A 27,395-nucleotide genomic window follows, 5' to 3' on the forward strand; every position below is an offset into this window, starting at 1 on the left:
CGCGTTTCAGTAAGTATCACTTTGCATTGTAATGAAATCGGCATGTTCCTATCGCATGCTAGATAAAAATGGCGGCGTAAGAATTTAATGTCACGAAAAGAGAAATTGAAAGAAGCGAAAAGTAGTAAATTCAGCGGGTTGTATTTAACGAACTGTAGTTTTCTTATATAAAAGTTAACACCCCCTTTTCTTTTTGTTTTTCTAAAGTAGCGATCTAGTTCTTTATGGGAATATAAGTCTCTGAAAATCTGATATGCTAGAAAATGTTGAAACACCGTTATGAAGTGAGTGCATTTTATATGAAATAAAGAACAGCTGGATTTAGTGGTGTTCAGCCTACACGTCCGCCTGTTATTCGTAAATATTTTGTCGAACCATGGGAGAGAGTAATGACAACAACAACAACAACAACAACATTACAAGTAATTGTTAAAATGTAAATATATCCACCATATAGCTATCTTAAGTAGAAAATAATTATTTTATACAAATTATATGCTTTCTTCTCCAAGTGAATAACCCATGTAATTGTATTGCATTTAACTGAAAAATTATTTCAGTTGCAACGAAAGGAGTGAATTCGGATATCTTATTTTCGGATGTTTGGCGTTTTCTCAGTTTTCGGAGACTTCCCAAGTTCCCAGCGATTGATAACATGAGATTATAGCTCTTTTATGTACAGAATGTATCTTAAAATTAAAAACACGAGTGTTTGAATAAAGGAAGTATCCAAATAATTGTAATTTGTACTTGAGAGTTGAATATCGCTATATACCTCTTTCTCGTAATTCCGAGCCTTCTCATTGATCCAAGCCTTTTGAAAATTTGCACTTGCAGCTATTTCCTGTTTCTAAATTTTATGTATGTTGTGGCAAATCATATGACAGTTAAACAAAAATAAAAAGAAAATAGTATTACTCGCATTAAAATAGAAATATACACAACAGAAAATTTTGGCACAAAATTTGCTTATAATCTAAAATCACTGGGGTAATATATAACCTTCTTACAGAGAACAGAAACCACTTACTGTAAAACATTTTTGTCTGCAAATACAATTATATATCTGTTCTTAATTTTAAAAAATAACTTTTTCAAAAACAGCCTTGGTTTTTGAGAGCTAGTACAAATGATCACAAGTCTCGGTTCAATGAGAAAGCATCTGGCTGTTTCAGAGGGTGAGGGTCATCATGTGAAAGCCTGGATTATTCATTGACAACAATCCTTATAATTTTTCTTCATGGGTATTTTTTAAGTTTAGATGTTGGAGTATCAGACAATAGCAAATGGCAGTGGCTACGATTACGGTACCGTAATCCTAGCCTCCGATTCTAGGATTACGGAAGTTCCGTATTCCTAGACAGACCTATGAGGATAGGCTAGGATTACGGAAGTATTTAAGAGGCATCAAATATATGTTAAGAATGCATAAATGATGTTGTGAACTTAGTTTTTTTTTCACTTAAAATAGCGAAAACGAAACACAAAAACGTATACGGGTGTTGATTTCGCCCGATTGATTCTATATGCGTGGAAATCTAAAGTGACAGGCAAAATCAGATCATAAAAATTTTAAGTAATGAATATCTTTAAAAATATTTTGAGCTATTATTAAAAATATATATTATTCTTCGTTTGTCTGCCAATTTTAAAAAAAAAAAGTGTTTTTGGAAAGAAAAACGTATGTATACGGGTGTTGATTTCGCCTGTTTCTTTAAGATTATACTAACTCGAAATAACTGGTCGATAGCACGAAATAATAGGGCAGGCATAAAACCCCCTAACATAACATACACTTGATGCCTCTTAAGTACTTCCGTAATCCTAGCCTATCCTCATAGGTGTGTCTAGGAATACGGATCTTCCGTAATCCTAGAATCGGAGGCTAGGATTACGGTACCGTAATCGTAGCCACTGCCATAGCAAAAACTCTTTTGAAACTTAAAACTGTTACCGACAATAACTGAAATACTGGTTAAGGGGCTCGGAAAAACGAGAAAAGGGCATATATTTTTGACTTGTCGATATCCGCCTCTAGGTAGACAACATAAAATATCAAAATGTAAAATCGGTCTACCCGAGGTCTCATTATTTAGACTAATAAAGGAAGTGGCTATTCTTACGGCTGTCCCGTAAGAATAGTGAAAAGCCCGCAGATGGTTATTCCTACGGCAGTTTACAATACATTGTACTGAAGTCATTCAACTGATATATTTTCAACCGATTTTGAAAATGATGTACATACATGTACATTTGGTCATTGTGTTACAAATAAAATGTCAGGTCTGAATTGATGTGAACATGTCAAGCTGATGTGTGACAAACGTGAAGTATAAAACTAAATTTAAGGGCAATAAACATGTTTAGAGTGGTAAGTGATTTATATATACACGAAACATAGATCTTTAATTCTCTAACTGGTTTAGTTGAAAACACTTGGTCAATATTTTTTAGTGTTTCAATATAAATAACGTAAGTATTTACATCTACATCTGTACAACCAACAATCGTTTTCCGATTTATTTAGAAGACAAATTTCAGTTAAATAAGTATTTTACACTTATGATAAATTTGTTGTATTAAAATTGTTTGTTTATGTAACAAATAGAAATGATAAAATGTAATAAAATGCGTTATACTACCTAGGGAAATCACTTCCCCCTTTTGTCTTCTCTGGCTTTCCTTATCGGAAAAGTGAAGAAGTTGGGTGAAATTATATCAGTCGAATGAATTCAGTACGATGTGTAACACAAAACTGCCGTAGGAATAACCTCCTGTGGGCTTTTCACTAATCTTACAGGAGAGCCGTAAGAAAAGCCTGCGAGGCTATTCCTACGGGACCGTAAGAATAGCCACTTCCTTAAATAAAATTGGCGAATTTTACCATTATAAAAGAAGATGGTTTATTCACCGGTTCCGTTGCACTTTTTATAAAGATGCGTCCAAGTTTAAGAGAACGATTTGCACCATAATTGCTATAAAGCATTTCAACAAAGTTGAAAGTCCTTTATTAAAATCAATATTTATTTATTGTCAAATATATCGATAATTACAAAAAACAGATGAAGTTACTTGCAGTCGATTTATCTGGTTCTGTTGCACTTTCACCAGTTCCGGTGTGTTTTTAGCTCGACTATTCGAAGAATAGTCTAGCTATTCTACTCACCCTGGTGTCGGCGTCACACCTTGGTTAAGTTCTTGCATGCAAGTACATACAGCTATCATTTAAAGGCATATAGCTTTGAAACTTATTTATTCTTTTTCTAGGTCAATTACCAACCTCACTGGGTCAAGTTCCATAACTCTAACATGTATTTTGAGCAAATTATGCCCCCAATTGGACTTAGAAAATTCTGGTTAAAGTTTTACATGCAAGTTACTATCTCCAAAACTGATGCAGATATTGAATTGAAACTTCACATGTTTCTTCGGGGTTATAAAACTAGTTGATAGCACCAAGTCCCATAACTCTGACCTTCATTTTGGCCAAATTATGCCCCCTTTTGGACTTAGAAAATTCTGTTTAAAGTTTTGCGTGCAAGTACATACAGCTATTACTAAAAGGCATATAGATTTGAAACTTATTTTTTCTTTTTCTAGATCAATTACCTACCTCACTGGGTCAAGTCCCATAACTCTGACATGTATTTTGGGCAAATTATGCCCCCTTTTGGACTTAGAAAATCCTGGTTAAAGTTTTACATGCAAGTAACTATCTCCAAAACTACTACAGATATTAAATTGAAACTTCACATGTGTCTTCGGGGTTATAAAACTAGTTGATAGCACCAAGTCCCATAACTCTAACATGTATTTTGGGCAAATTATGCCCCCTTTTGGACTTGGAAAATTCTGGTTAAAGTTTTGCATGCAAGTACATACAGCAATTACTAAAAGGCATATAGATTTGAAATTTATTTATTCTTTTTCTAGGTCAATTACCAACCTCACTGGGTGAAGTTCCATAACTCTTAACATGTATTTTGAGCATTCTAGTCATTTTTTTTCTTTCAAGAATACATTGAAATACAGGTCCTTGACAGTTTATATTTTCTACTGGTTCTCCATCATTTAGACCTGGTCTTCTTCTAAGAAATCTTTAATCATGGAAGTCTATTTCCTTAGATGCTTTATAGTCATAAAGTTAAAAAATTTATTCATATATAACTTCTAAATCAATACTGACAACCTTCCAATGTGATTTTCTTTAACACTTTTAATACATTCTTTTGTTGCTTTAATAATAAGACTCTGTGCAAATATTTCATGAATTATGCCCCGTTTTAGCTCACCTGAGCAATGCTCAGGTGAGTTATTGTGATCACTCAATGTCTGGCGTCTGTCGTCCAACATTTAGCTTGTGTATGCCATAGAGGCTGTATTTTTCAACTGATATTCATGAAATTTAGTCAGAATGATGACGTTGATGAAAACTAGGCCAAGTTTGAAAATGGGTTATCTGGAATCAAAAACTAGGTCACTAGGTCAAATCAAAGAAAAACCTTGTGTATGCGATAGAGGCTGTATTTTTCAATTGATCTTCATGAATTTTGGTCAGAATCATTGCCTTGATGAATCTAGTCCAAGTTCGATTTATAATGGGTCATCTGGGATCAAAAACTTGGTCACTAGGTCAAATCAAAGAAAAACATTGTGTGTGCTATAGAGGCTGTATTTTTCAATTGATCTTCATGAAATTTGGTCAGAATGATTGCCTTGATGAAATCTAGGTCAACTTTTAATATGGGTCATCTGAGATCAAAAACTAGGTCACAAGGTCAAATCAAGGAAAAACATTGTGTATGCGGTAGAAGCTGTATTTTTCAATTGATCTTCATAAAATTTGGTCAGAATGATTATCTTGATGAAATCTAGGTTGAGTTCGAATATGGGTCATCTGGGTTCAAAAAGTAGGTCACTAGGTTAAATCAAAGAAAAACCTTGTGTATGCGATAGAGGCTGTATTCTTCAATTGATCTTCATGAAATTTGGTCAGAATGATTGCCTTGATGAAATCTAGATAGGTCAAATATGGGTCATCTGGGGTCAAAAAGTAGGTCACTAGGTCAAATCAAAGGAAAACCTTGTGTATGTGATAGAGGCTGTATTTTCCAATTGACCTTCATGAAATTTGGTCAGAATGATTGCCTTGATAAAATCTAGGTCAGGTTCGAATATGGGTCATCTGGGGTCAAAAACTAGGTTACTAGGTCATATCAAAGAAAATACTTGTTTAAACTCAAGAGACTGCATTTTTGGTCCAGTCCTAATGAAAATTGGCCAGAATATTTGTTTCCGTGAAATCACTAGGTCAAACATGTTTACACTGTTATGGTGTGTTTCTCAGGTGAGCGACCTAGGGCCATCTTGGCCCTTTTGTTTTGCTTACAATTATACTTATTTAATGTTATGATACACTTTATCTCTCTTATTACTTACGTATAGTACTTACATGTGATATATTTAAAGTTATTTCAGTCGGGTGACATATAGGTCCATTGGGCCGGGTACTGTAACTTTGTTATAAGTTATATATTAATATTTGCTGTTTTATGTACATGTCACTATAATAAAATATTTACTTACTTACTTACTTACTTTTGACACAGACTCAAGCTATTGTCCAATATCTTCATCCACATTTGAGTCATTAAACACTCAGGTGATAGCTTCAGTTTCCTCAGATGTGCCCAGTTTTACTTTCCAGCATTGAATTAGTTGAGCATGCTGTCTCCTGTGACAGCTCTTTTTTTTTTTTAACTGAAATTCAAATAGAATACATGAAATAGTACACTTGTAAATCTTTTACGGTTTATTTTATAATAATTTAAAATTAAATATTTGTTATTTGGTGTTCCTTGCTTATTTACCTTTTGAAAGAAAATGTAAACAATCTAGTAAACACTAGTACTATCCGACCAGGGATACCTGACAGTGACGTCATATATATTGTGTTTACTTTTCAATTTTTACCTTATACTGTACTGGATTATCATTATGTTTCTTTACCCAAAGTCTGCATGGATACTTAGCCCAGAGGATAACGGCGCTGTCTTAGTAACCGAAAAATACCAAGTTCGAATCCAGACGGCGGATTTTTTTACCTGCACAATATATTTTTATTCAACTATATAGTTATCTTGATTTTCTAGTGCACCACGAATTATGCGTACAGAATAAATTGTGTAGAAAACATTCATTGTTTCACTTCACATAAAATGGCTAAAATGGCTATGAACACGTTTTTAACTGTAACGAGCCTTTGGAGAAAAACGAGAAAGCAATATCTATTCTAAAACACAATAGAAGGACGGTGAGACAGGCTTATGTTGCATTAACATTTTGTAAACTTCAAACTACAATAAATGGTTGATAATTAAAAAAATACTAACAAAAAAAACAAAAACATATGAAAACAACATTTTTCCAAATCAAGGAAGCAAATGTAACTGGTCTTTCAAACAATATTTTTCTTGCTACAATAAAACATAAAATATACATCGCCTACCACTGGTTTCGAACTTACATCCCCTACGTGACAAGTAGCCAACACATCCACTCGGCTATACCTTACATAAGTTTCTCATACGATAAGGACATATTTCTATCTATTATAGGTATACATCTGTTTGGGGATATACCGTGGTTATTTATAGTTTGTTGACAAAATGACGTCACTGTCAAAAATTGTCGGTGGATTAGTACCTGCGAATGATTTAGATTAACAGGGTTGTCTAGGGGCATGGATTTGAACCTCTAGAATCAGATGGATCTGTACCCCTAGACACATTAGACATATTTCTAGACATATTTTGCGAAAGATGTTTACGACATTTTGAATTCTTGATATTTTTTATCATATTTAGGGCATGCAATAAGCATGATAAAGGAAAACGTTCTTATGCAACACTTTATCTTAACATTTTCATTGATTTGTCTAGGCACGACAACATAATTGGAATGCATTTAAATAAGACAGAAACTTCGTGAACAGCAGTGTTTTTAACACAGATGTTTTCAGATGATAAATTGATTACTATACTTCTAGAAAACCCCTAGAGGACAGGCTAGGCGTATGGTTATTGGACTGCTAGAATGCAGGGTAGGCATCCGCTTATTGGATGGCTAGACAAATCCAATACAAAAACGTGCAACTAAACTAGTACATCTATATCCACAGACTACACTGCAAAATTAATGCTGATTATTATCAGATTATATGGCAGAGGCACAAGTCATGTGAACTGTTGTTGAAATTGAGATAGTTCTCACAAGTGCAAGTTTAAAATAATAAAAAAATCTATCGTGCTATGGTTAAACACAAATTTAGAAATGCCTTGAATGAGACCTGTACAGTAGCCAGTTGCGCAGCAAATAGACTAAAGCAGGGGCTGAACTGTATATTGCTTGGGAGGGTATTCCATAGACAAATTGTTCTTGGAAAGAAAGATCTGAGTAGTACTGTGTGCGTGAATGCGGAATTTCGTAGTTGGGGTGAGGTGATGGTGATCTACATGGACTAGGTTATATTTGATTTTGTAAAATAGAATCAGAGAGGTTTGGTGCCAGTGTTGTTCTAGGGTTTGCTATTTTAGGATATATATCATGTGGGAAACACTGCTTGGGTGGTCATAGTTATAATAATAGACAATTGCATGGTGCTGCCCATTTAATCATTTCAATTTTGCTGGTATGGGACTTCTGCCAATGGTGCCAAACAGTTGAATAATTTTCTAATAAGGGGCTGACTTAGGTGTTATGAGCCTTTGTTTTAATAAATTAATTTCCTCAGTGTTTGTTTTGCCATTTCTCTTTATAAAACAGGGAGAGTTATTTGCCTTAGCTCTAGTATTGATGATATGGGCTTACCAGTTCAGATCTTTAGGGATTGGCACCCAAGGTATTTAGTGGTACTTTATAGTTCAGTTCTGCGTAGGATGTAGGTGAAAATATAAGGTTTCTTTTTCTTAGTTATTCGCAACACTACACACTTAATCAGAGTTGTATAACATGGACGATTCCTGTTCCCACAGTCACTGTTCCTGAGTATACAGATCATTCTGTAAGGTTTGGAAGTCAGATGAAGATTTGATTGTCAGACAGACATACAACTGTAGTATCATCTGTAAACAGGCTGTCTTTGTACCCCCCGACAACAGAGTTGTAAGGGGGGGTATACTGGTTTCAGGTTGTCTGTCTGTCCGTCCGTCTGTCTGTCCGTCTGTCTGTCCGTAGACACAATCTTGTGCGCACCATCTCTCCTCATCCCCGTGACACAATTTAATGAAACTTCACACAAGTGATCAGTAACAACAGTAGTTGTGCATGGGGCATGTTAGGTTCTTTCAGAAAAAAAACTTGCAGAGTTATGGGACTTTGTTTTTTGTTACTATACTATATACATAGACACAATCTTGTGCGCACCATCTCTCCTCATCCACTTGACACAATTTAATGAAACTTCACACAAGTGATCAGTAACAACAGTAGTTGTGCATGGGGCATGTTAGGTTCTTTCAGAAAAAATTTTTGCAGAGTTACGGGACTTTGTTTTTTGATACTAAACTATATACATAGACACAATCTTGTGCGCACCATCTCTCCTCATCCCCTTGACACAATTTAATGAAACTTCACACAAGTGATCAGTAACAACAGAAGTTGTGCATGGGGCATGTTAGGTTCTTTCAACGACAAAAATTGCAGAGTTATGGGACTTTGTTTCTTGTTATCATACTATGTACATACAGTCTGCATATGCAGTCTTGTGCGCGCCTAATCTTCCGAACCCTTGCACACAATTTAATGAAACTTTACACAAGTGATCAGTACCAACCCTAGTTGTGCATGGTGCATGTTACGTTCTTTTAGATAAATATTCTGCATAGTTATGGGACTTTGTTTTTTGTTACTATACTGTATACATACAGTCTATATACATACAGTCCACATAATTATGCAATCTTGTGTGCGTCAAATTGCAATGTACTGTGTCAGTGCATGCGGGGGTACATTCATCACCTTTAGTGATAGCTCTAGTTACTTTTTATGGAGTCAGGAAGATCATTAACTTTGAACTGCACTTTTCCAATCTGGGGGAACAACACCTGTTTTAAAGCATACATTTAAAGTTGTAATAAGGATTTGTGCTTTTTATTTCGGTGCCAGATAGAATGTAGAGGAAAATAGAATGGTTCTTTTTCCTGGTTATTCACTGTAGCGCGTATCTGAGTACTCGAATATCCAAGATTTAAGCTTAAAAATTGAGTATGCTGTGTTTTTCCAAGACCTCTACCAGACAAACATTTCAGGCCCTTCCCCAGCCGCATAAGGCGCCGCGCTACCGCGGCGCTTAAAACACGAAATATAGCTTCCCGCAGCACTTAAATATCACGCGCGGTGCCTCGATTATTAGCGCAGCATCTTAAATCAGTAAGCGATTTCATCCCCGTAAGATACCTCGGGTAAAATCGATCAGGGGGTGACCTCAGTAAACTGTCCATATCTTTCTTAAAAATGAACATTTCTTGATGAAACTTTGTAAGACATTTGGTATTGGATCATGTTTCACAATATCACTGTAAAATTGGAAAATGTGACACGAAACATTCATCTATAGGTCAGAGACCACCAATTCAAAAAAGTACAGGGAACTTACTGGGAATGAGGTAAGTGTATACCTGAGAATAAGGTAACATATGTGCGTTCTGATTGATCAGTCATGTAAACAAACCCAGGAAGTGATTATTTTTTCAAAATTGATATTTTTTCACTGCATTTACAGTATTTTATTATACATTTTGACAAAATTTGCTACATTTTATGTGTATTGAAAAAAAGTTTTATCAAACAAATTTCTCCTGCCATGTCAATGATGTAAACAGGGGGTCATCTCATTCACACGAAAATTACTTAAATAAAGTATCACTATTCATATGTTTTTCGTCCGATATTTTGGTAGAACTAAGATAGTTCTTGAAAAACTTGTAATTAGATATACATGTTTCGATGTATGGAAGGCCGTACACGCCATAATGTTACAATGTAACTCTATGGGAAAACAATTGATGGTCTCTAACCTTTAAATTTATATATCTTTTACATTCTAGGTTCCTGTAAGTGTAATGGTCACTGATGAATAAAATTGGTCTGTCACATAGAATTGACACAGTTTTCATATGATAATGAAGAGGTCAAGGAATTAACAAGAAGAGTACACATCGATATCCAGCATCAATGTCATTCTTGGTAAACTATTTTTAGAATATATTGTATTGTAGTTGTAAGATACATGTATTTGATGAAAGTTTTTTTTTTATAAGAGTCACTTGAAATGACTGTCATAGTTTGGGGCTTAGGAAATACATGTATATGCAAAGTGTGGAAGCATTAAACAGGTTAGAGATCTGGTGCCTGTCTGGACTTCAGATGGACCAAGGGCAGAGTCCATGCAATGGATTAAGGAATACTAATCCTCCCTGACCCCCATACCAAAGTAAAATTGTTTGGAAAATATGAGATATTAGTAATAAATACATGCACTATGCAGGTTAGAAGTTGGTCTTTTCCTAAAAGATTGATGGAAAATTTAATTGTTAAATGTAAATGATGTAAGCTTTTTATGGGACTTATATTGAGAATTATTTTCTTACTATTGAACATGGAAATTTTAAAATGAAAACCAAAAATATATTTTAAGAATTCCTTTGAATTCATTTTTAAAAGTATGTGCATATATGTCACAATGACAAGCTTAGTCGAAAGTGTGTGTTAAAGCTAGCTCAGAAATAATGCCAGTTTGACCTCAAAGACAGTCCAGTTCTCAGGTTAAATTGTTATGTTGATGTGTTTTACTCTCTCCATGATTTTAATTACACATGTACATGCATGTTACAGTGTAATCATAACGTTTTTGTTTTACCTTTTCTTGTAATAAGTACTCTAAAACTAAATCAAAGTTATGAAACAATTACTAATTAAACAATTATTTAGTACATTTGTACCTGTTTGATGTGTATGTTATGGCTTTTTGTAATTTCGATATTAATTAGCAGTTGGTTGGTATTTTATTTTACAGGTACAGGTGAGTGAAGTTTTCTTCAGCATAAGTTTCATTATGTTTTATTAAAGGTGTATTTTGCTCATCGTTCACTGTAACATTTATCTTTTTATATTGATTTGAAATTTTAAATCCTCAGCTAATAGATGTAAGAAATATACTTTGCTTAATATATAAACTATGTATTCAGACACAGTTAAATCATGTCTAGTAACAGCCATTTTTTAGCTCACATGATTTTTAAAAAAAAATATGATGAGTTATTGTCATCACTTGATCAACCTCTGCGTTGGCGTTGCCTGGTTAAGTTTTATGTTTAGGTCAGCTTTTCTCCTAAACTATCAAAGCTATTGCTTTAAAACTTGCAACACTTGTTCACCATCAAAAGCAGACTCTGTACAGCAAGAAACATAACTCCATCCTGCTTTTTGCAAGAATTATGGCCCATTTTGGACTTAGAAAATCAGATTTCTTGATTAAGTTTTGTGTTTAGGTCAGCTTTTCTCCTAAACTGTAAAAGCTATTGCTTTAAAACTTGCAACACTTGTACACCATCGAAAGCTGACTCTGTACCGCAAGAAACATAACTCCATCCTGCTTTTTGCAAGAACTACCCGGTATGTCCCTTTTTGGACTTAGAAAATCAGATTTCTTGATTAAGTTTTATGTTTAGGTCAGCTTTTCTCCTTAACTATCAAAGCTATTGCTTTAAAACTTGCAACACTTGTACACCATCAAAAGCTGACTCTGTACAGCAAGAAACATAACTCCATCCTGCTTTTTGCAAGAATTATGGCCCCTTTTGGACTTAGAAAATATCAGATTTTTTCGTTAAGTTTTGCATTTAGGTCAACTTTTCTGCTTAAGGTAGTTCTGCACGTTTGATAAACCGGAAGTGATGGCGTAACATCATTTATCCTGGAAACGTAGAATAAATCATGGATTCGGCGTAAGGAAATGAAAATAATTTTATGATTTAATCGAAACCTGTGAGTAAATTTATTACAATGGCACTGTTGCTATATTTCTTAAGTCAAAATATGATATTAAAACATATGACACGTTCAAAAATTCCAAATAATGTCTTAAAATTAGCGTAAAATGTCCCGTTCACTTTAATCATGGTCAAATTTCTCAAAATTAAGCACATGGACCTATACATTTTATTTCACTAAATTATAGGCCATGTGTTTATTTACAGCTGTGAGAAGCTTCATCAAAATCTACATTGTAGAAAAATTTCTATTCGCAAAACTGTTATAAAAGTTATGATTTTCCCATAGACTCACATTATGAAATAATGCGTGAGGTCCAAATTTTTCAAATCAGTCTAGCAAAAAATCAAGCACACGTCCCTATCTTTTTTTATGTGCTGAATTTTCTAGGTATAATCTGAAGTTTTGAAAAACCAGAGTTTAATCAAATTCTACATTGTAGAAAAAATTTCGATCCAAACGTGCAGAACTACCTTAACAGTCAAAGCTATTGCTTTAAAACTTGGAGCAGTTATTCACCATTAAAAGCTGACTCTGCATAGCAAGTAATGTAACTCTTCATTGCTTTTTTGCAAGAATTATGGCCTCTTTTGGACGTAGAAAATTATGGGTATGACAATATTTCTATCATACAGAGACAAAAAAATCAGATGAGCGTCTACACCCGCAAGGCATTGCTCTTGTTTAGAAAAACAAACACCTGTGTATTTTAATTGGCATTATAATTATATGCATATATACAATTCATTTATTAGTGTGTAGTACATTTATCCTGATAAACAATAATGTGTATTTTATGTTTACATAGTATTTATTTAGATAAAGTGTAGTAATTATATTTTAAAATATATGAAATTTTGAGCATAATGTATCTTTAAAGGCTTCGTTAGCACACCTGAACGGTAAGATCAGGGTAAGCTGTCTGTAAATTTGGATGGTCCGGCATCCTCAATTTGTTCATTAATGCTGTAGATGTCACATTTTTTGCCGAATCTTGATGAAACGTGGTCACTATTTTGTCTGGAGAAGTTCAAAATTGGGTCAGACAGAAGACCACTAGGTCATGTCATAGGAATGCCTTTTTATATTTCTGTTTTGAAAAGACAGCTGTGATATGGAATGCAGTTGTCTGTCTGTCAGCATTTTCCATTTCTGAACACTAAGTCAGGGTGATTCAGCACACTTTAGGACAATAGGTGAAAGGTCAAGGTCTCAGTGACCTGAAGACTGAAAATGGTTTGTGGCCCATAAAGTATAACAGCTATGCCTTTCAGACCTTAGACAGTGACTTAGTGCCTCTAGAGGAATGGCCGTGCTGATATTGGGGTCAGTGGTTGAAATGTCAAGGTCACAGGTACCTGACCTACTTTCTAATAATTTTTTCATTTCCAGGCTCTAAGTCACAAAGTATAACAGCCTTAGCTTTTAAACTTTATGGGATGTCTAAGCACTACTTGAGGATTGCTGTTAAATTTGAAGTCAAAAAAAGTCATGGTCACAGTGACCTGAAGGCTGAAAATGGTTTCAAGACGATAAGTCCTAAAATATGATAAATACTAATGCATTGTCTAAGTATCACTAGAGGAAGATCCAATAGATTTTAGGGTCATTTGCTCCGAGGTTGAGGTCATAGTGACCTATTTTCTGGTATTTTTTTCGTTTCTGGAGCATAAAACTAAAGTCACTAGGTCAGAGGTCTAGGTAACACTGGACAGTTCCAGTTTTTGTCGATAAATTTATCTAACTCCTCTCTCTATTGTCATTCTGTTCATGCCAAGGTCAAGTGCTCACAAGTGGTATCACAAACAAAATGCACGTGGTCTACCATCTATTGTGTAAACTAGGTCAATTGTATTTGACAGTCCCGATTTGACAGTCTGTTTTATGTAAACATTCATGATTAACAGTTTTGGATCCGTCCCTTGAAGATCAATGGTCAAATAGCCTAACTTCTTTTTTGTACCATTTCTACTAAATCGCTCGGAACATTTTATTAAAACTAGCAACAGATATTAACCTCATCAAGATGACCTGCAGAATGCACATTCAGAGTCACTTGGTGCAAGGTCAAGGTCACACTTGGAGGTCAAGGGTCAAGAACAGTCAAACTTTCTCAAGCTACCATGTATATAAAAAGACCACATGCATTTAAATTTTTATTTTTCAAGGTTAAACAGTCAAGGTCAGATGAGCGACTCAGGACCATATTGGCTCTCTTGTTTTGTTATTTCCATTATTTAGTTTGGTTTGTGTTAAAAGGATAAATGTTTTTTTGTTGTTTTTTATCAAATGTATATATATCTTAAATCCAGTTCAAAAATAATTGCATAGATCTTTACAAAACATGGGCCTAAACATCCTTGCATAAACATTTATCAAGTTTGTTTAGATGGTACAGCTTGACTGTTTTGCTTTTAGCAAGAGCTAAATGTTGAAAGTCATTCATTAGACCTCTTGAATGGATGCCCACCAAACTTAATAACAAGTATGGTCAAAATGCCAGTTCAGTCAAGTAAGTTGAATCCTTGATGGCCTTCGTATTTTCTCTTAGATTATCACTTTTGGTATATACAAGGTCATGCCCACAAGTTGGCAGGGCTGGTTACCATTTGCTTATTTACTTGTATAAGCTACAAAGCTCTGTTGAGAGATCCAGATCCATCATGATCCTCTTGTGTTTATATTTATTTGCAACCTTTCCATTTATTTGGGCAGTGAAACTGCTTGCTTGAGCACCAGTGGCTTGAGTAACAAGGCTGACACAAGCATTTAATTTAATCCCCAGTCAGTGGTTTTCCTTATTTTCTGTTTGAATCCATCAAAACCCTGTTTACCTCAAGTACTTGTTAATCTATTTGTAGTTTCGAATGATCAGTATTTTACTGTATATACATTCCAGAGAAAATCTTGATTAAAATTAAAAATGTAAATTTGTTCTTAAGATTTTTTGTTACTCGAATAGAAAAATGGTTTCAATTAGTATTACAAAAAAAAAAAGGTTTTATATTACACCCAACCTGAAAAATAGAATAACTTTTTTACACAAATTTACACTGGACATTGAATTGATGTAACATAAATATAAATGTATATATAACTGAGGAATAGATCAAATAGATCAGTGGATAAATATTCCTTTCATCATAGCTACTGTTAAGGGTATTGCACTTTTTGTTACCTCTCATGAACAGACTCAGTAAAACCGAGTCTGCTGTTATTTTATTCGAGTGCATTTCATGCTTCTAGAGGATCTTCTTATACATTTTATTTATTAAAGTTGGACTGACAAGAAATACTATTTCAAGGTATTTTGTTTTATATCTGAGGTGATCAGATTTTTTAAAAAAATGTCCAAGCACTGAGTCAGTTTTAATTCTTGCAGCTGCTTTTGAAAGATCTGGTAAAAATTATTTTTTTTTTTCATAACAGAATTGTAGTCGCTCCAAAGAAAAAGTTTCCAGTGCAACAGACTCCCCACCGTATGACAAGGAAAAGTATTTCAAAAATAAGGTAAAGTTTATTTATTTTTTACATTTCTATTGAAAAAAAATATATATATATATATATCCCGGCACAACCAGTTTTCAATCGCTTAACAAGTTTTCTGTGCAGTTTTGTACAAATGCAAGTCCAAATCTTTGGTTTATTGTCTAACACTTTCTATCAGCATAAGTGCTATAAAAGCATACCATTTAAGTTTCAAGTTTCTAACTGATCGAATCCCTGGCAGGATGATTTTGAAAGCCATTAGTAGGAAGTCATGCTGAAAATTTACAACCTAAATTCAACCGCAGGTGGTATTTTCCTTCCAGCAAAATGAAAAAGCACTAAATTTTTACTGTAGTTTCATTACAACATTGCAAACATAATACACCCAAAATTCAAGTCTGGCAACAAACACTAAAACCAACATGGCAAATCAATATACTGTAGGTACACTTGCCTAAATTTGCACCTAAATTACAGGGGGTAGGGTAAAGTAAATGGCAGCCAAAAGTTAGTGCATTATCTAAAGAACTATATCATGTGCTCAATTACTCCAGAGAACCAGGGTGTCACATCTGCTACATTGATAGCTGTCACATATGACGATGTATTATATAATTGCTAAGCTATTGACACTCCAAATATTTCAAATTGCTTAGAAAATGAAGAAAACTGTTGCAAGGACAGGCATCATGATTGCATTGTCAAAATAATTTAATAATAGTATGCTTCACAATTCTGGCAGTAAGCATGTGTTAAGCAATAAACATTTAGTGCAAAAGATATATAAATACTGATATTGGCTTAAGCAAGAATAGGTAGTAGACTAGGAAAGACGCAGGTTTTTTAGTAATAAGAAAAACCTCATGAAAACATAGTACTGCTACATAAATGGAATTTATATAATTTTCTAAGTAACAAAACTGAAGGAGAATAGGTTCATAACATGTCTCTGCTGTAAACAGTGAAACAATCACAACTGATAAATTTGGCTTGTAAAGATTTTCATCATACGAAGTCCTAGGCGGTTGAAAATAGGTTGTGTTTGAAAATAGGTTGTGTGGGGATATACCCTCCATGGCAGTGTGGTTACAGTCATTGTCATTGAATCACTTGTCCATCATCTTGATGGGATTGGTTCATACAGTGGAGTCATCCAGCTGGCTTGTGAAATGTCCATGGTTCTACCTTCTAGTAGTCAGCAAATTACAGAAACATTTCTCAAAGTTTTGGCAAAATAGACACATTATCAACAAAAAAAAGGTAGAAAATTATTGATCTGGTCACTAACATTAATAAGAATTATCTGTAATAACACAAAAATGTTAAGTGATAGAAAATTATTTACTTTAATGGGATATACAGGTAAAATTGTGATTGAAAAATTAAATCCTTGTATGTCCTTGTACATGTAGGAACTACTTTTCTCATATTTGTGGTTTATTACTTTGACAATATGTGTGTGCAGTTTTCATGTTTTTACTGACCTGACCTACATATGCCAGGCTAGGTTAACAACTAAAAGTTGCTATGAAATGCCTCATTACATTTTTTTACCCCCCAACATTTTTGTGGGGGCACATAAAGTTGTCCTTGTCAGTACCTCACTCTGTGCATCCGATTGTGTCTTTCATATCTCAGTGAGTATTTGACCCAGAGTCATCAAACCTCACAGGATTGTTATTCAGCAGGGGAAGTTGTGCAAAGGAGATTTAATTTGGACCAGAGTTATGGCCCTTGAAGGTCAAAAATGTGCCTAAAAAGGGCCCAGGTTTGTGTCGTATGTGTCTGTGAGAGTATTTGACCCAGTATTATGAAACATTATAGGACTGCAGCATGCAAAGTTGTGCACATATGTATTGGGTTTTGTTAAGAGATATCACTTAGCGACTTACTCGAAAATATGCATAAAAAGGCATAAAGTTGTAACGCACATATCTCAAAGATTATTTGACTAAGGGTCTTGAAACATCACAGGACCAGATTGTCAAAAATATGCACAAATGGGAAAAAGTTTGTTTAGCATGCATCACAAAAAATATTTCACTTAGAATCATGAAACCATGTACAGTGACTGGAATGGGGGGGGGGCACATGTGTCCTACGGACACACATCTAGTTCTTTTTTGATGTTAGAGACAAGGTTTGATGGTTAGGTTCCTAATTGGATGATTTGTGACTTCACATATTGTCATATAATGAATACCACAGCAAGATTTAATTTTACAAAACAACCTCTTTCTGTTCCCATGTACATTTAGTAAAACAGTAGATTTTTTTTGAAAATTACCTGATAATTTCTGATGTAAATTTTGTTGTATTGGAATGATTAGCCTTTGATGATATTTTCTATCACTAGGACCAGAATGCAACATCACCAATAGGCAGTCCGCATTCTTCCCGAGGGGATTTCCCCAACATAATGATTGAATATGGCAATGAACCGCTGCAGTATGATGTTTACACTACAATAGGTAAGAACTGATTCAGAGAGAACAATATCGTGTTTTTAATCATTGCAGATACTACATTAAAACTTCACACAATTATCTTTCAGGTAATAATGCAAGGTTTTCCCCCATCTCCGACTTGGAAAATCTAAGTTGAAGTTTTGCATACATAATAATTTATTATTGCTCTCCATAGAGTCAATGCAGATATTGAATTGAAATGATACAAGTTACATGTATTAAGGTGGATACAATATGATTAAATCTGAATTCTATTTTGGCAAAGTTATGCTAGTACCGTGTAAAGTGCAAGATAAAGATTTGCTTGGAAATTACTATCTCCAAAAATAATGCAGTATGTTTGTAGTCATCTACCATCAACCTCTGTTTCATGTTTAGAACAAGTTAGTACTGTAAGTTTTTGTCAAGATCCAACAATATATTGTTGCTTCTGTGAGGCTTTCCACTTTAGTGGGTGGTCTCTCTCTTGGCTGGTTGAGCGGCGTTTATATGTGGATTTGTAGCATTTTAAACGAACCATTTTAAATTATACAAACTTTTCATTTTTTTTTTTTTTTTATGCCCCCGAAGGGAGGCATATAGTTTTTGAACCGTCTGTCCGTCTGTCGGTCTGTCAGTCTGTCGGTCTGTCAGTCTGTCAGTCTGTCCGCAATTTTCGTGTCCAGTCCATATCTTTGTCATCGATGGATGGATTTTCAAATAACTTGGCATGAATGTGTACCACAGTAAGACGACATGTCGCGCGCAAGACCGAGGTCCATAGCTCAAAGGTCAAGGTCACACTGAGACATTAAAGGATAGTGCATTGATGGGCGTGTCCGGTCCATATCTTTGTCATCGATGGATGGATTTTCAAATAACTTGGCATGAATGTGTACCACAGTAAGACGACATGTCGTGCGCAAGACCCAGGTCCGTAGCTCAAAGGTCAAGGTCACACTTAGACATTAAAGGATAGTGCATTGATGGGCGTGTCCGGTCCATATCTTTGTCATCGATGGATGGATTTTCAAATAACTTGGCATGAATGTGTACACAGTAAGACGACGTGTCGCGCGCAAGACCCAGGTCCGTAGCTCAAAGGTCAAGGTCACACTTAGACATTAAAGGATAGTGCATTGATGGGCGTGTCCCGTCCATATCTTTGTCAACCATGGATGGATTTTCAAATAACTTGGCATGAATGTGTACCACAGTAAGACGACGTGTCGCGCGCAAGACCCAGGTCCGTAGCTCAAAGGTCAAGGTCACACTTAGACGTTAAAGGTCATTTTTCATGATAGTGCATTGATGGGCGTGTCCGGTCCATATCTTTGTCATTCATGCATGGATTTTAAAATAACTTGGCATGAATGTGTGGCACAGTAAGACGACATGTCGCGCTCAAGACCCAGCTCCGTAGGTCAAAGGTCCTAAACTCTAACATCAGCCATAACTACTCATTCAAAGTGCCATCGGGGGCATATGTCATCCTATGGAGACAGCTCTTGTTTTTTTAAGAAATGATTATATTTTGTCTTTCCCATTGTTAAAAAATGAAATGAAAAAGTCATTTTAGTAAGTATGAGTTACATGTAACATACATTTTACAGCCAGTATTTGTCTGAAAATAGACACCACCAAGATGAATTTACATGAGCTTTTTGTGAAAGCTTGTTTTTAGGTTCTTAGAAATACATTTAATATGATTATATATGTGACAGTTTGTATATTTGTACATGTACTTGAATACTGAAATATATACTGTTTAAACCAAGTTAGTTTTGCTACACAATCCAGAAACTGAAATATTACATGTGAACATAATTTACCTCCGCATGGATCTAGCGGTTTAGAATTTAGCTTTATTAATATACTGTCATTTCAATTCAGGCAAAGGATGTAATGATGCAGCCACTATATCTGTGGCAAAACACATTGCTTCGGGACACAATGTGGCGATAAGACAGGTTGACCTAGACAAAGTAGAGAGTGAAGAAAATGTGAATGCTGTACAGGTTAGTTAATTGCTGTACATTATCTTTCATTTGTTAGACCTACATGTTATATATACCATGGTTAATGTTCTCCTTACAGTTGTCATTTTCATAACTTAATAAGAGTAATATCTTAACCTGGAAAATAGAAAAAAGCCTTATTGCCACAGTAATTAAAATTTGCTCTACTCAAAAGCTAATAAAACACTGTTGCTTTGCAAAACACTGTTGCCTTGCTACAAAGTGTTCTTAAGTAATATAAAAATTTGTTTTTCAGTCTGAGATAGTCCTGTGTAGACAGTTGAATCACGAGTCCATTTTACCTTACTACACATCATTTGTACACAACAATGAAGTATGGACAGTCATGCCACTAATGGCTTATGGTAAATTGTGGAAATTTCTTTTGCATGATATTGTACACATACTGAACAGCAAGCCTTCAGTAAGTGTTTTATTACATGACATCAGAAATAAGTTTCAGGTTGTTTCTCAGTATCTGACTCTATCCAAGAAACTACTGAATTATGATTATATAATGAGTCATGTAATAACTTTAAATATTATACAGTAAAAGTATAAAACTTGTGTAAACTTATGATCAGAACTTCTATGATTGGTTATAGTCACTTACTTAGAATAACTTGTACTTTGTAATTAATCCCACGCCGTGGCGGAGGGATTATAGGAATGGTCTGCGTCCGTCCTTCCGTCCATCCTTCCGTCTTTCCGTCCTTCCGTGTGTAACAAAATCGTGTCCGGTCCATATCTCCTAAACCCCTTGAAGGATTTTCATGAAACTTGGGTCAAATGATCACCTCATCAAGATGATGTGCAGAACCCATGAGTCAGCCTTGTCAGTTCAAGGTCAAGGTCACAACTCAAGGTCAAAGGTTTGAGCCTGCCATTTTGTATCCGCTCCATATCTCCTAAACCCCTTGAAGGAATTTTATATAACTTGGGTCAAATAATCACCTCATCAAGACGATGTGCAGAACCGATGAGTCAGCCATGCCAGCTCAAGGTCAAGGTCACAACTTAAGGTCAAAGTTTTGAGCCTTCCATTTTGTGTCCGCTCTATATCTCTTAAACCCCTTGAAGGAATTTTATAAAACTTGGGTCAAATGATCACCTCATCAAGACGATGTGCAGAACCCATGAGTCAGTCATGCTGGCTCAAGGTCAAGGTCACAACTTAGGGTCAAAGGTTTTGAGCCTTCCATTTTGTGTCCGCTCTGTATCTCCTAAACCCCTTGAAGGATTTTCATCAAACTTGGGTCAAACGTTCACCTCATCAAGACGATGTGCAGAACTTATGAGTCAGCCATGTCGGCTCAAGGTCAAGGTCACAACTGAAGGTCAAAGGTTTGAGCCTTCCATTTTGTGTCCGCTCTATATCTCCTAAACCCCTTGAAGGAATTTTATAAAACTTGGGTCAAATGATTACCTCATCAGAACGATGTGCAGAAACTATGAGTCAACCATGCCAGCTCAAGGTCAAGGTCACAACTTAGGGTCGAAGGTTTGAGCCTTCCATTTGGTGTCCTCTCTGTATCTCCTTAACCCCTTGAAGGATTTTCATCAAACTTGGGTCAAATGATCACCTCATCAAGAACTCATGAGTCAGCCATGTCAACTCAAGGTCAAGGTCACAACTGAAGGTCAAAGGTTTCAGCTCTGTATCTCCTAAACCCCTTGAAGGATTTTCATGAAACTTTGGTCAAATGATCACCTCATCAAGACGTTGTGCAGAATTCGTGAGTCAGGCATGTCAGTTCAAGGTCAAGGTCACAGCTAAAATCAAAGGTTTTACCCTTTCACTATCCATAGCAGTGGCGGGGGATTTAGCTGTCTTTCAGACTGCCTTGTTATTCCCCCACCAAAGGTGAAGGGGATATTAGAAATGCTCTCCGTCTGTCCGTCCGTCCGTGCGTCCGCAACGATCTTTGTCCGGAGCATTACTCCAAAAGTACTTGAGGGATTTTCTTCAAACTTCATACACTGATAGAACACTTTGGGAGGAAGTGCAGTGTGCAATAACAATAACTCTACCTTGCCTATTTTTTGAGTAATTCCCCTTTATCTTATTTTCTTAAAAAATTTTGTCCGGAGCATAACTCCAAAAGTACTGGAGGGATTTTCTTCAAACTTCATACACTGATAGAACACATTGGGAGGAAGTGCAGTGTGCAAGAACAATAACTCTACCTTGCCTATTTTTTGAGTTATTCCCCTTTATCATATTTTCTTAAAACATTCTGTCCGGAGCATAACCCCAAAAGTACTGGAGGGATTTTCTTCAAACTTCATACACTGATAGAACACATTGGGAGGAAGTGCAGTGTGCAAGAACAATAACTCTACCTTGCCTATTTTTTGAGTTATTCCCCTTTATCATATTTTCTTAAAAAAATTTGTCCGGAGCATATCTTCTTCATGCATGGAGGGATTTTGATATATCTTGGCACAAATGTTTACCACCACGAGGCGGAGTGTCATACGCAAGAACCAGGTCCCTAGGTCTAAGGTCAAGGTCACACTTAGAGGTCAAAGGATACAAGAATAAAAACCTTGTCCGGAGCATTTCTTCTTCATGCATTGAGGGATTTTGATATAACTTGGCACAAATGTTCACCACCACGAGATGGAGTGCCATGCGCAAGATCCAGGTCACTAGGCCTAAGGTCAAGGTCACACTTAGAGGCCAAAGGTCAGATACAAGAATAACTTTGTCCGAAGCATTTCTTCTTCATGCATGGAGGGATTTTGATGTAACTTGGCACAATTATACACCATCATGAGACGAAGTGTCATGCGCAGTTCCCTTCTTTAGAATTACTTCCCTTTGTTGTTACTTTAAATAGCTTTTATTGTAACTTTTTCATTACTAGTCGTAGGGAAAAATCGAGACCACTTTTCTGTAGTACAACAAACATGCTAAATCCAATTTTGAGGTGTATTTTGATCAGTCTCTTCCTGATAAAGATTTTGTGTGGACTTGCAATTTTTTTTTTTTTTTTTTTTTTTTAAAGATTAACTTCCCTTAGTTGTTACTATAAATAACTTATATTGTAACATTTTTATAATTGACCCTAGGGAAAAAAACAAGACCACTTTTCTGTGGTACAGCATAGATGTTACTCTCCAGTTTTAGGTGTATTTTATTAATTTTATTATATATAAGGTATCTCTACCTAGTAAGGAGTTTTTTTGTGGACTTTAAAAAACAAAAGACTTACAATGATTACTAAACAACCACAAAATTAACATTCCATTTGCAAATACAGCTGCTAGAGTAAAGAAATTTGCTTTGACGGGCATATATTGTGACATTCTGGCACTCTTGTTCCCTGTTAGCTTTCCATTCCTTCTTTTTACAGTAGCCATATAGAAAAACATCATAGCTATACTCTTCATGAAAATTAATAAAATTTAGCAGTAAACCACCTCACTACTGACTTATTCTTTCTTCCACATCTTAAAACCCCTGATGCGGACCACATCCTTCAATTATGATATGCCTGGTGGGGGGATTAGCCATGTCTGACATGTCTTGTTTTGACTGGTTTCAGTCAGCTCAAGTAAAGCACATGTCAGTGAATCTAGAGGTCATGAGTTCAATCCAAGGACAAGGTGTATAATTGCTGGGATGATTTGACAGAAAGCAAACTACCTTCTGATTCATATGTGACTTGCATAGAAATAGTCAGATGGCACGAGTAAATGACATGTCATGTGTAAAGTGATAAAACTAAGCAATGTAAATGTCCTATTAAATATTAATTATAATGATAAAAATGTTTTCACATGAAATTACTCAAAATGATTCTGATTTTGTGCTCTTGATAGTCCCCTACAAGTGGAACACCGAAGGGGGCTATAGGAATGCCCTCCATCTATCTGTCTGTCTATCTGTCTGTCTATCTGTCAGCCCTTACTGAATTCAAATGCAAGACTGTGCCAACTGGAAGCATATGTACACGTTGACAGTTGGTTAAAGACATTTTACTAGTATCTGAAATAATTTTGTCATCTCCACTGTTGCATATGGAAAAGTGTCATTTTCTTGCAGAGAAAAAGTTAGGAACACTTTTTTTTTGCTCACCTGTCACAAAGTGACAAGGTGAGCTTTTGTGATCGCGTGGCGTCCATCGTCCGTGCGTGCGTCCGTCCGTAAACTTTTGCTTGTGACCACTCTAGAGGTCACAATTTTCATGGGATCTTTATGAAAGTTGGTCAGAATGTTCATCTTGATGATATCTAGGTCAAGTTCGAAACTGGGTCAAGTGCGATAGAAAAATAGAAAAACCTTGTGATCTCTCTAGAGGCCATACTTTTCAATGGATCTTCATGAAAATTCGTCAGAATGTTTATCTTGATGATATCTAGGTCAAGTTTGAAATTGGGTCACGTGCCTTCAAAAACTAGGTCAGTAAGTCAAATAATAGAAAAACCTTGTGACCTCTCTAGAGGCCATATTTTTCATGGGATCTGTATGAAAGTTGGTTTGAATGTTCATCTTGATGATATCTAGATCAAGTTGGAAACTGGTGTATGAGGCTTCAGTTAACATAAAGTAAAAGAACAATCACTCAGAGTCACAACATGTTCAAAATATCCAGTGTTTCAAGCTGTTTAAACATAAAAAATGTAAGGGAAAATGAGTGGGCACCACATGAATTACTCAAGTTAGCCCTGATGCTAGATCTATCAATGCTCAAGTCATTGATGTTTCATTGAATGCTTATAATGGATATTTATATTACAGGATCTTGTAGGGACTTGATGCATGCTTACTTTACTAGTGGACTGCCAGAGCAAGCCATAGCTTACATACTGAGGGATTTACTCAGTGCATTAGAGTATCTACATGTCAGGGGTATTATACATAGGTAAAATGACTTTTTATTTAAATTTTATATAAATCTGGTATAATAATAATAATAATAATAATAATGATAATTTTTCTACCTAAATGTTTAAACATTGTTACTTAAAGTTACTTTACATCATGATATGTAATTTATAAAATATGGTCATTTGTTAGCTCTCTTGAACCAAAGGTTCATGGTGAGCTGTTAGTATAAGTGGCTGGTTCAGCTTCCATTGTGTGTGGTCTTAGGTCCGTTGTCCACAATGTTACAGAAACATCCCCTCTGATACTAATGGTCAGAATAAGGTAGCCCGGTGGTCTAGTGGTAACACGCTTGACTGTAGCCGGAGGTCCCGGGTTTGAATCCCAGTCCTGGCGCTGGAAATTTCTGAGATGTTCTTGAGTCCCACCTAACTAAGAGGCCTATACTGGTTCTTACCAGGAAAGACAGCTTCATGTGTATGGTGCTATACACCAGGCAGGTTAAAGAACCTAGGTTATGTTAGCCGAACAGGCCTGTTTCTAAAAAGGATTTCTCTCCCTTTGTTCCGGGGGCTTTATCTCACTCTGCCCATCTGGTCAGTTTGCTCTGTGTCTGTACTATTAGAGGATGAATTTCGCACCCTGAGTGGCTGTGTTTGCGCTATGTTAAGTGTCTTTGAATGTGTTTTTCATGAAAAGGGTGCTATATAAATCTGGTAAAATAATAATTACACAAAACTTGGTCTGCAATCCTAGTTTGGTCCTTTCACAAGTTTCTAATTTCTCCCTTTTGTTGATTTTGGTTACTTAAATGGAAATGAAACAATTATTTTGCTGAAATGGGATCCCTAAAGGAAAGTTATTACACAATTTTAAAGTTAAAAACACTCTTTGTAAGTATTGCAACAGGTCATACTATTTGTATACAGTCTAACCCCTCTTAAGCAGCCAGCCAGGAAACAGACAATTTGCGCTTAAGCGAGTCCTGATCGAGGGTTCCAAATTTATAATTAGACTTTGACTGTGTTCATCAATTTTCAGACTTCTGACATGTCGTCATAATTATGGCCGTTTCTTTTATTTTTTAAAAAAAATATTTGAGAATAATATAAATAAATCACAAATCTCTTGATACTAATTAAAGACCTAGTATTATCTTTTACCGAGATCAAACTGTGAATAACAAAATTGACACGAGGTGACATGCTGATTGCCGATAATTACTGGCTACTTGATAACAAAAAGACGATCACACCTTTTGTTAAAAGTTTGAATTAAGAAGCTCATGTCATTTTGTATCTTCAGCGACCGCAAAGTGGGCATCCAAAGTCATACACTTCTGTTTAGAAGACAAAATCCTTGTTAACACATAGAATTCCAACTAAGAGATCATAATCTGTAATTATTATCGATCGCAAAATAAACAATCCATCGCTAAATAAACAAATGTTCATAATTTCGGATACGTCTTTTGTGCTCAAACGGTCACGAGATTTTGGAAAAATAAAAATGATTGGCGGCTGATAGGGGTAAATATGGCGGCCGGGAGGCAAATTCGTTGACCGGTAACGAGTGGTGACCGCTGCAGCGGGTAATAAAATTGAGTAAAAATTGACGGGGGCATCACAGACTGACCGTTGGGAAGGGGTGACAGCCAATCATGGGTGACCTTTACGAGGGGTTAGACTGTAAAAAAAAATTGAATAATTGTCTGTGATCTTCCTTATTTCAGAGGAGTGAAATCTAGTCATATTCTGATATCAGCAGCAGGACGTGTCTGTCTGTCTGGCATGCGTAATGCCTTTCAACTCATGCAGCACGGAGAATGGAGGAAGCTAGTCTTTACTTACCCAGACAATCCTCGTAAAATGTTGTGTTGGTTCAGTCCTGAAATACTTGAACAGGTATATAAGACACTAGTGGTCTCCCTTTGACTAACAAGCATATAAGACATAATTATTCCTTATATAAATTATTTACATGTAGGCTTTGTTATTTAGGAATTTTGGTGGAAATTTTGCATTCAAACACTTTTCTAACAAACATTTGTGAATACTTTCAGACTCTTCATAAGTCTTTGACATCATGAAATGGTATTCTTGGCCAGTGTCTCGGACAGACTGTTTATAAAATTATGCCCCATTTTAAATTTTCACAATTTTTGTCTGAAAGCTATGAAGGAGTTGCTTTAAATTTTGATTTTGTATGTTTCAAAATGTAATGCATAGTGACATGTAGGCTAGGACAGAATTGCTATAGTACCTTAACTTATAAAAAATCTACTGTGCATATTTTCAAGAGATGTAACAGAGAAATTTGAATTTTGCAAGACAGAATAAAATATTAAATGTACACTTCACTTTTAAGTTATTTGAAAGTTTCAGATATTTTGAGTTGTTTTCTACTATATATTGTTGCAGAACTTGACTGGTTATGATACAAAGTCTGACATCTATAGTCTTGGAATAACTGCATGTGAATTAGCTAATGGTTATGCTCCATTCACGGATATGCCTGCAACACAGGTAAGTGGCGTACAATCACAGATTGTGC

At 35.5% G+C, this 27,395-nt stretch overlaps 1 protein-coding gene across 3 annotated transcripts in view; it reads left to right on the top strand.

Moving 5' to 3' along the window:
• The first annotated feature begins 378 nt into the window (after positions 1-378).
• LOC123561414 (STE20-related kinase adapter protein alpha-like) overlaps positions 379-27,395 on the top strand; it is a 45,976-nt gene continuing 18,959 nt past the window's right edge. Inside the window, exons 1-9 of one of the 3 annotated variants that reach the window (XM_053553211.1) lie at positions 379-436; positions 10,110-10,250; positions 15,480-15,564; positions 17,900-18,014; positions 19,884-20,008; positions 20,265-20,373; positions 24,756-24,879; positions 26,575-26,746; positions 27,263-27,367. In XM_053553211.1, coding sequence (XP_053409186.1) covers positions 10,237-10,250; positions 15,480-15,564; positions 17,900-18,014; positions 19,884-20,008; positions 20,265-20,373; positions 24,756-24,879; positions 26,575-26,746; positions 27,263-27,367 — 849 coding nt within the window. In that variant the 5' untranslated portion in view covers positions 379-436; positions 10,110-10,236. The remainder of the gene's footprint in view (positions 437-10,109; positions 10,251-15,479; positions 15,565-17,899; positions 18,015-19,883; positions 20,009-20,264; positions 20,374-24,755; positions 24,880-26,574; positions 26,747-27,262; positions 27,368-27,395) is intronic. The other 2 variants (XM_053553213.1, XM_053553212.1) reach the window with 2 other exon arrangements.

This window comes from Mercenaria mercenaria, chromosome 10, assembly GCF_021730395.1.
Source record: "Mercenaria mercenaria strain notata chromosome 10, MADL_Memer_1, whole genome shotgun sequence".
In the NCBI taxonomy this organism is placed as follows: domain Eukaryota; kingdom Metazoa; phylum Mollusca; class Bivalvia; order Venerida; family Veneridae; genus Mercenaria; species Mercenaria mercenaria.